This window comes from Eretmochelys imbricata, chromosome 5 (genome assembly GCF_965152235.1).
Source record: "Eretmochelys imbricata isolate rEreImb1 chromosome 5, rEreImb1.hap1, whole genome shotgun sequence".
Taxonomy (NCBI): Eukaryota; Metazoa; Chordata; order Testudines; family Cheloniidae; genus Eretmochelys; species Eretmochelys imbricata.
Window position 1 is genome coordinate 42390067 of NC_135576.1, and position 10921 is coordinate 42400987.

The 10921-nt window shown below is 39.6% G+C and overlaps 1 protein-coding gene across 8 annotated transcripts in view; it reads left to right on the top strand.

The window, feature by feature from the left end:
* ERBIN (erbb2 interacting protein) overlaps positions 1-10921 on the top strand; it is a 223459-nt gene that overhangs the window by 177311 nt on the left and 35227 nt on the right. For all 8 annotated transcript variants that reach the window (XM_077816949.1, XM_077816948.1, XM_077816947.1 and 5 more), the window contains 3 exons: positions 694-876; positions 7838-7952; positions 10367-10547. In XM_077816949.1, the coding sequence (XP_077673075.1) occupies positions 694-876; positions 7838-7952; positions 10367-10547 (479 nt within the window). The remainder of the gene's footprint in view (positions 1-693; positions 877-7837; positions 7953-10366; positions 10548-10921) is intronic.

The following is a 10921-nucleotide window of genomic DNA, read 5'->3' on the forward strand; positions in this document are numbered from 1 at the left end:
ATAAATGGCTGCTTTGTGTTAGTAATAGTTGCTGCCCTCTGAATGACGCTGCTTAGGAAGCAACCCAAGTGACTCGCTCTTGAGGCCAGTATAAATTAGACATATCATAAAAGTAGCTTGTTTGATCTTCCGAAAGATGCATCTCCATCGCCTTTAAGCATCCCTTATTTGCTGACTCTCAAATTGGAAATCAGAATGATCACAAAGGGCTCTGCTTTTCCCCTGACTGACCAGAAGGTTTATAGGAAAAGCTGAAAAAGGCAGCAATGATGAAGCATCTAGGGGATCCCTCACTGGGTGAAACATGTTGATTCTGCGTGATGGTAAGGTGGGAGAACAGTGTTGACAGCTGCTCACTTCTCTCATTGTCAGTCCACCTGTGTGTGTGGTGTTGTTTTTGATTAATGTGTTCACTTGTCTGCCATTCTAATTAGAATATATTGGTATGTATTGGATAAAATAGGCCTGTAGGGGAAAAAAAAAAGTTTATAATCAGCTGTCTTAATAATCTGAAAGGTTTTTTCTCTCTTATTTGCGTCACAGTCAAAATTCTTTTTGAAGTTGAGTCTGTTTTATGTCATTGCATGGCTTCCCCAAAATATAAAATATTAGCTTTAGTTATAAAACATTAATAATTATAAACCTTTGCAGGGTGGTTCTCCACTAATCTTTTTTTTTTTTAAATTACTCTAGACTTCAGAAATTGCTTCAGCAAAGAGCAAAACAGAAGACAGAGATAACTATATGATGGAAAATTGCGTGCAGAAGCCCATTGAACCAGAAGCTGAGCACAGCACTGGAAATTCACAGATGACTGCACATGTTAAAACCTTAGAGAACGCGAAAATAATTGTCAACCATGAAGATACGCTTGAGGTATGGCAGTGTGATGAGCACCATGGCAGTAAAAGAATTGCGTTCGTGTTGGATTGAATCTGCTATTCTGAAAGATAGCAATGAAAAATTATGTTGACAATAGCAGAAAATGCCCATCCCGTTAGCATTGCGAGGATTTGGGAAGTAAGTATGGTTATTAACAAAGTACTGCAATGTTTTTCTCATTTCATATTTTGAAATAAGTTTTTATCTGCATTTATTTGGAGATACAGACTGAAATATATGTGAATTTTAAAAAAAACCCACTAAAAACACTGATATAAATATGTTGGTGCTGATTTTCTGCTTCCCCTTAACTGTCTCCCTTTTTGTTGCATAGGTGGTTGTGGCCACAGCTGTCATTTAGATATCCAAGTATCTGATTTGTGGGAGCAGTCTGAAACTTAGACTTTCAAGTGACTTAAATTATCCCTACACATTTTAAATGTAAAAAGGAGACATTTTTTCAAAAATCTGTCCCACTGTGATTAATAGAGACATCTACAGTAAAAGAGGTTTGAATTTAATGTCTGCAGGTTTATAAACTCACAACAGCTACTTTTGGTTAAGATTCAGGCAGAGATCTTGAATTCCTGTAATCTTTGTATTAGGTGTGTGATGAGTCCCTCATCTCTTTCTACTTAGGACCCGCTAGAGAGACATGCCATAAACCAGTGGAACTCACCAGTGAATAAAATTACTTCAAATTACAATTTTTAAACTGTATTTTTTCATAGATTAAGTGCAGTTATGTGTTCATTAAATAATAAACAATATATATTGCACATTCTCAGAAGCCACCCTTTGGAATCATGGACAGCTGTATCTCCTTTCCCAGTAGCATGTTCTTAGTTCTGACAAGCCGCTGCAAATGTTTCTGGAAAATGTTATTTTTGACATTTAAAAAAAATGATTTGGTGTCAGAGCAACAGGTTGGTTGTTTAACAATTGCACAGCAACTTTCCAAAGCCAGCAGTATACCAATAAGTGAAGGAGATGCCAGGATCCAGTTGATCAGACACAGGGACAAAATTCCTTGCTTTCAGTTGGTAACCAGGGTTATTCTCAATAGTGATGCACATACACAGTGCTTGTTGTGCGTTGGAAAAGGGCATATTGAAGAAAGGTGCTCCACCTGCAAATTGTTCAAGAAAAAAACACAAGTGAATTAGGGACTTGCTCCTTGAGCAGGTCGTGAGGCCTGTTTCAGTACCTGAGACCTCTGCAGATCATCCAGTCACTCAGACTTCTTCAACGCTGGAGCAAGCCAATGTTCCTCAGCCAGACGATGCTGCCTCCCCCAGGAAGAAGAGATCACGTCCAAGAAAATGGTCTCTCAAAATGGACCGCATTTTGGACCCTATCAGAGTGTGGGGAGATTAATCTTCCTGTTCTAGGAAGAGTGAAGACTGGCACTGTGATTCTTCTGGTACACAAGATGGAGTTGAGCTGTCTACCCACACTCTGAGGCAGCACGTTAGCTGCTGTAGTATTGACTCCTGTACCAGCTGTGGGATGCCTGTTGAGTCCAGTACCAATGACATTGGCACTAACTCTATGCACACCATTGGTAGACTAAGCAGCGTAATACCTGCTTTGCCTCACAGTTCCTGATACCCCCATTATTCAAGAGCATTCTGCTGCCAGGACTACTTTTGGGCGGTCCTCGGCATGACCTGCATTGATTGCAGACTTATCTCTGTCGTCTCTTCGGCACTGTCTAAGACTCAGAGTGGGCAGTTGAGATTGGCCTCGTTATCAGTATCGAGGGGCTGTCAGCACTATTACTATTGTATCCCTGACCATCTTGACTAATAGCAGATGATGGGCCTATCCTCCATGAACTTAGCTAGTTCTTCTTTGAACCCAGTTATACTTTTGGCCTTCACAACATCCCCTGGCAATGACTTCCGCTGGTTGACTGCATTGTGTGAAGTACTTCCTTTTATTTGTTTTAAACCTGCTGCCTGTTAATTTCATTTGGTGATCCCTGGTTCTTGTGTTATGGAAAGGAGTAAATAATACTTCCTTATTCACTTCTCCACACTAGTCATGATTTTATAGACCCCTATCATATCCTCTTTTAATCATCTCTTTTCCAAGCTGAAAAGGCCCGTCTTTTAAATCTCTCCTCATGCAGAAGCTGTTCCATACCTTTAATCGTTTGTTGCCCTTCTCTGTACTTTTTCCAATTCTAGAATATCCTTTTTGAGACGGGGTGATCAAAACAGTACACAGTATTCAAGGTGTAGGCGTACCATGGATTCATTTAGTGGCATTCTGATATTTTCTGTCATCTTATCTATCCCTCTCCTAATGGTTCCCCAACATTGTTAGCTTTTTTTGGCTGCCGCTGCACATTGGGTAGATGTTTTCAGAGAACTATCCGCAATGAGTGGTAATAGCTAATTTAGAAGGCATCATTTTGTATGTATAGTTGGGATTGTTTTCCAGTGTGCATTACTTTGCCTTTATCAAATTGAATTTCATCTTCCATTTTGTTGCCCATTTATCAACTTTTGTGAGATCCGTTTGTAACTCTTTGCAGTCTGCTTTGGACTTAACTATCTTGAGTAATTTTGTATTGTCTGCAAATCTTGCCACCTCATTGTTTACCCCTTTTTCCAGTTTGCTGCCCTTGATTTTCAAGATACCTTGTAGCAGTTCTCCTGAGTCATGGGAAGTTCCTGAGATTTGTAGTCATAGGCCAGCATTATTAATACATAGTGCTCCCCTTTGGCCTTTCCTGAGCTCCTCGGGTTTTCACCAAATGCACGGCTGTAGTAGCTGCACATCTCAGGAAGAGAAGAATGTGTCTTTCTCTGCCTGAATGATTGGTTGAGGAGCAAGTCCAGAGATTAACTCCTCAACCATGTCTGGTTCACACTGCATCTCTTTGATCATCTGAATCTGATTGTAAACAAAGAAAAATCAACTTCAATACCAACACAAAAGATAGAGTTTATTGGGGGCCCTACTAGATTCCACAAGTTTGAGGGTGTTTCTGCTAAGTGAGCAATTTCAGATAATTCATTGTCTATGGTCCTCACAATAAGGCTGTGTCCTTCCTTACTGCAGCTGTTTGACCAGTGTAACCCTTCCACTAAGATTCATATATGCCTGAAGTTGCTACTTCATATGGCCACATGTAAGTACGTAGTCCAGCATATGAGGTTGCGTCTTTGTCCTCTTCAGGCCTGGTTCAAGTTCACATATTGCCAGAGTTCTGAGTCATTGGACTGCCTAGTGAAAATGCCACCACCTATCCTGCAGTCATTTAAGTGGTGGATGGATCAAATCAATGTTTGCAAAGATGTACCTTCATCTGTCCTCCACAGACCATAATAGTAATGTCTCCACAGTAGGTTGAGGAGCATATCTTGGGACTTCGAACGTTCAGCGACTGTGGACAGAGCAGGAAGCTTCTCTTCATATCAATGACGTGGAGCTTCAAGTTATTTACAGTGTGTGTCAGGTCTTTCAGTTGCACATCAGACACACAGTGGTTCGTATGCTTACCCGTAACAGTACTACAGTGTATTATGTGAACAAACAGGGTGGAGGCTACTACAAGTAATTCTGTCAGGAGACAGTCAAGTTTTGGCAGTTCTGTATCAGGGAGAATGCATCATGGTCTCACAATTCCAGGGGTGCGGAATTTCTTAGCCAATCACTTCAGCAGGATTTTCTTTCAGAATTATGAATGGTTTCTGAAGAACAGTGTGTTGAGGTCCATCTTCAGAGAACGAGGCATTCTGACTATTGACCTGTTGGCACTTCTTGTTTGCAATGAAAGACATCAGATTTGCTCCTGAGCAGGCCTCAGTCCAGGTTTCTTGACAAACACCTACTTGGGTTGGGGATTTGTGTTCTTGTATGTTGTCTTCCTGCTCCCAGTCATCTCACAGGTCATTCTCAAACTTAAGTGGGATCATGCCAGATTGATTCTCACTGCACCAGCTTGACTGAGACAGGGGTGGTTCTCCAGCCTCCTCAGTCTATTGGTTTGACCACCCATATCTCTTTGTCTTTATCCTGACCTATTGATCCAGCACCAGGGTCAGATTTAGCATCCAATACTGAGCAGTCTGGACCTCACAGAATGGTTGCATGGCTAGATGAAGAGGAGAAAGGATGTTTAGAAGCTGTTTGACCAGTGTTACTTATTAGTAGGAAACCCTCTACCAAGGCTACTTATTTGGCCAAGTGGAAGCAATTTTCACTTTGGTCGCTAGCTCGGGAAATTCAGCTGATGCTGGCTAGCATTCAGGACATTTTGGAATACTATTATACTTTCTGTCTTCTGGTTTGTTGCTCAGTTCATTGAGGTTTCATCTGCCCATCGAAAGGAAGTCAATTTTCTTGAACTCCATGGTAGTGAAATTTCTAAGAGAGTTATTTGTTTCCACCTACCTATGAAAGAAATGGTTCTCTGGTGGAACATTAAAATTGGCTTAACTCCTCTTATGGGACTTCTATTCAAGCCCCTGGCAACCTGTTCTCTGTTCCTCCTATGCCAGAAGACAGCCTTCCTTGTTATAACATCTGCAAGGAGAGTAAGTGAGCTACAGGCCTTCATGGCTGAGCCCCGGTATATGCACTTTTTCATAGACAAAGTGGTAGCCCTACAGCCGCATCAAATCTTTTGTTGAGAGTGGTTTCCTTTTACCCAGATGATTTATTTACCAGTGTTCTTTTCTAAACTGCACTCGAATGCAGATGAATAGCAACTTCACGTGGATGTGAGATGGTACATTGGCATCTTACCTAGAGAGGGATAAAACTTTTCAGTCATCCCCTCATTTTTTTGTTTCCTATGCGGACTGAACGAAAGTTCAGGCGGTCTCTGCACAGGTGATTTGCAGGTGGATAGCTTCCTGAATTATGACAACATATGAAGTAGCTCAGACAATGCCTCCACAGAGATTACGGGCTCATTCAGTGAGTGTCTAGTGATGTTGATAGCATTCCTCAGTGATGTTTTGATATTAAACATTTGCAGGGCTGCTACCCGGTCTTCTGTACATACTTTTACCAATCACTGTGCTGTTACCATTGCATCCAAGTCAGATGCAGACTTTGAGAAAGCAGTCCTACAATCATTGTTTAAGTAGATTCCGAGCCTTATCTCCTAAGAGTACTGCATGTGTTACCTGAGGGGAACACGTCTGTAACCACTCGAAGGAAAAATGGTTATTTACCTATACTGTAACTGATCTTCAAGATGTGGGTGCAGATGTATTCCATGATCCACCCTCCATCCCCTCTGTATTGGTGTCTCTACTCTTCATGTTCGGTGCAAAGGAACTGAAAGGGGTTGGGTGGCACTGCCCTTAGCCCCTCCCCTGGCTATTCAAGGGCACAGGGAGCAAGCACCTCCCTGATGGGTACTGCTAAGCAAAGTTCTTTGGCTTTGGTATACTGGGCATGTGCACACCGGAGTAGAATTACACATCTGCAATTGTATCTCAAAGAATAACAATTCTAGTACAGGTCAGTAACTGTTTTATCTGCTGCATTAAAATCATGGGGAGAGTGATAGAGATGGTTAGAGTGAGTGACTATCCCAGTTACACTGAAACACATTTCTGTTTTTGGGAGGCTAAATTGTGTTTGCTGGTCCTCACAATAAGGCAGCCAAAGGCACTATGGAATAGGGTTGTCAGTCAGTCTGCATCATGGAAGAAGAGCCATCTGTAGCTCCTACCAGAAGTCCTGCAGATGAAATTTCCGGAAACTCCTAGCAGGAAGAAATCTGTGTCAAAAAACGTTAAACTTGCAGGTTTCAGTTTCCAGTCTCCCTACTAGAAGGATTTTGCAGTATTTTTAAGAGGAAACAGACTCCCCTAAAAGAACCATCTGTGTCATGGAAGGAGATTTTTTTCTTAAAGAGCAAACTGATAGCAAAATAAAGAAGTGACTCAAAGTATTATGCTCAGCTGCATCTTGGCAAACTGCTATGGTCTGTAATACCTTCACCAGAGCTCTTTTAGCTTGGTGTGATTAAATAAAAGACAAGCTGACATCTGCCTTGCACAAAACCAGTCAAGCTGGAACTCTATTTGTTTAATCTCCCTGGGTAAAGTTAAATGTTCTCCTATAAGTCCCTTGGTTTCAAATGTCACTTTAAAAATGTTTATTTGGATGTATCTCTGGAAAGTGGATGCTTGTGCAACTGATATTGCCCCCTCAAAGTTTACTGGCATCAATCAAGCTGTTCAGTGAGAGGCTAGAGAAGGAGGTAGCCAAACAACACACAAGGAAAAACATATATTACCTTCTGATCATCTCACCCTGCTCTCCTCCTGTTCCATCTCTTCACCTCAGAAAGAGGTTGAATTTTCAGCTTCTCAGACTGAACCCTGACCAAAAGAAGCAGAAAACATTTTCCCTTGTGTATTCAGCCTTAAAACCTAGATTCAGAACTCAAACTTCCTAGCAAATACCTGCCCTCTGAATATAAATCTGATTTCAGTTTACTGCTATTCTGCACTTTAATTTAGATTATTATTAGATCATAATAGAAGTGCCCAGAAAAAGGGGAGAGACTAAGCTATCAAACTCTGAAATTCTGCAAAATATCCAAGGACTTAGCTAGTTTCTGTTCCTGAAAGTGATTCCAAAATAGCATCACTTTTTGCCTCAGGATTAACTAGATCACAAAGTGGAGGGCACTCTCAGGTAGGAGGTTGAGCCCCTGCAGCCTACCTATCGACTTTCCTTACCACACTTTGTTCTGCTAGAGCTGCTGTTTTAGATTTTCCAAAGTCACTTATGATTTTGAATACCTGTGTTTTTGGGTGCCAACCTGGAAACTTAATTATGATATAAGCATTCATTAGTGTTGTTTGTAATATCTGGGCTTTCTATAGGGTGGCACTTTTTATAGCATTCACTTAACTTTTTTAAGCAACCCACTACAGATCTACAGCATAAAAGCTGTTTGTTTTTCCTTTGGCAGGAGTCAGAAGAACTTTCCTCTGATGAAGAGATGAAAATGGCAGAAATGCGCCCACCGCTGATAGAAACTTCCATTAACCAACCAAAAGTTGTAGCACTTAGCAATAATAAAAAAGGTTAGATAACAAAACATACAAAATCAAGAGTACTGTCATATGGTTCTGAGGATTGTTCATTTCTTGTTATTGAGTAAATACCTAGGTATGGCAGAATTTGATTTTTATTTTTTTGTAAATTTGGTAGTTAATAGTGATTTATTTTTAACCCTCTACCCCACCCCAATTTTTATAGATTTAAAAAAAAAAAATTCACAATTTTGCAGCAGGGGGCACCCTATGTTGTCATAGAACTGTGTCAGCACGGCTTCAGAGCGCTCTCTACATGGCTGGGGTACAGGGTCCCTGTGGGCGCAAAATGCGGGGGAAGCTGCACTCCCTGGTAGCTATCAATGGATTTTTTTTCCTTTGATGTCTGTGTGTCAGGTAAAATCAACCTTTACTGATGACTACCAATTTAAACTGAATCCTGCCAAGCCTATAAATGTTCTATTTTTGTGGAATAAATGGAAAGTTAAACTGCAGAAAAATGAAATTTGCCAGGTGCCTCTTTGCCATACCAGACTGGTGCTCATAAGTCCAAAGCCACTTTGTTCACTCTTTCTTTCAGGAGGAAACTTATTGTTAGAAGAACCAGAATTGATTCTCTGGAAGATAATTGTTCTAGCCAGGGCAACCATTTTGTCAGAAGAGTAAGGGCTAGTCCAGATATTTGGGACACAAAATTTTAAAGGTTAGGAAAGCGATGGCTCTTTGCCCATTTTATATATTCTCCTATGTTGCCCAGTCCAGTTCCTTTCAGAGCAAGAAGCACTCTGGACGCCCTATATAAAGGGATGAGGGTCAATGAGACCGTATGAATCTATAGGGCTTTGCCCTGCTTTGGACCCACGTAACATTCATTCACTCACATGCAGAAGAAGTGTGAGAAAGGGAGATGATCTTGACAGTTAGCAAAGCCTTCCCTGGCATCTGATATCTGGTTAATAAAATGAGCCAAAAGCTCTCTTTGTCCAGGAGCCAGAGGCCAGGTGGGCAAGTTAATTCCTATTGGTTCCTGAGTTAGTCTCTTGGAGCCAGATTTTTAAAGTTAGGCAAGGTAAATTGTATATGTACATTTGCCTGTCTAATTTATGTGTACAAAACCTGACTTGCTCATGCACAAAACTAGTTTAGTGCCTAGTAGGCCATGCACATAGATGATTGGTACTTGCTCATCAGGTATTTGTATGCATAGGTTAGGCAAGAACAAATGTGTGCAAGAATACGTGCCTTACTTAGGTCTTTATGAAAGTACTACAGAGTTCTGTTTCTGGATTATACTTAGGCATAAAAACATTGTTGATCGTCTCTTGCTATATTTATAAAACTTACTCTTCAGAACACAACAGTATTTAGAGCACATCCAAAGGTTTTTCAAAGATTCATTTTCTTCCAGAATATTTTGTCTAATTGTGTTATAACTATATACAGTACATTCCTGTTTATCCAGATGACTAGGGGACATACAAAACTTTCAGATAACCTGGCATTCAGATAAACTGAACTGCTATTTTGTGCATGCATCCGATGAAGTGAGCTATAGCTCACGAAAGCTTATGCTCAAATAAATTCGTTAGTCTCTAAGGTGCCACAAGTACTCCTTTTATTTTGAGCTGCAGTTTCACTGATACAGAAATTTGGGGAATGAAGGGAGTAATGCTGATGTTTGCTTAATACTTCGTACTTTTATTAAAGAATCGAAAAAAAACTTCATTGATTTTATTAAAACTCTAGATTGTATTAAAACCATTGTGGGACATAATTTAAAGTATTTGTATATTTAAAAAAAACCTGACTAATCACAGTCAGTGATGAAGGCTACTGAGAAGTTATTAGCAGATGATTAACATTGGGCTACATGAGGGACACACTGGATTCAAATAAATGGAATTATATGGTAAGGTTAGCAAGTAGCAACTTTGTGTACTGCTGCATTACCATTTTTCTCTCACATGGAGCTGAACACTTTACTTGGAAAAAAAAAGCTAATAAGGTTTGTGTAATATAAAAGCACTTGAAGGGGGTGTCTAAAAACAAACATGTGAAACATAATTTGATTGATGGCCTTTGGAAAAGATTATATAATGTAACATTGGTACCTGGCCAATAAACCTCACAAAGAGTAACAAGTTGAACTTCAGTAATAGACTGCCAGTAAGTACTGGCTGCACTTAGCCAGCTGTTCCTTAAAAAACAGGAACCATTGCTGACAAAAACAGAAATCCCATCAAATTATATGAAGCAAAACTGAACTTTGCAATGGCAATTTATTAATGTTTATTATTATTATTATTATTATTATTATTGATAGTGTTACAGTGTATGAAGAAATTATACTTTCTTTTTCTAGTAATGTGCATTACACGTTATTTATTTGTTGACTTTATAAAAGTTCAGTATGTACATGACTAAACTGATAAACTTTGTTTCAGATAATAAAGATGCAGATTCCTTATCAGATGAAGCCACCCACAACAGCAATCACAATAACAGCAATTGTTCCTCTCCTTCTCGAATGTCAGATTCAGTTTCTCTACATACTGACAGTAGTAATGACATTTCAGTGTGCTCTCCGGACAAAGAAACACATAGTGCTGCTATTTCCAAAATCAGGTTTGTGAAACAGTTTATAGCAAGGCTATAACAGCAAGGATACCTGAGCAACTGCAATAGAGAAACTTGTTGCTTATCTTTTAGTACAAAATTGTTGTTATAGTCCAGCCTGACACCTTGATTATTGTTCATTAAATAATTAATTTAAATATGTTTGTGTTCTAATATAATTTTAAATAACAAAATAGGACTTTTATCTTGAAGTATACCACAAAATAACTTATTTTTCTTTATTTAAAAAAACAAAAAAGCACCCCAGCAAATTGTAATAGTCAAGAAACTGTTCCCATCTTCTTAAGGTACAGTGATTGGATCCTTTTGAACTTTTATTTTTCTACTATCTCTACAGAAAACTTCATCATATCATTTACGAT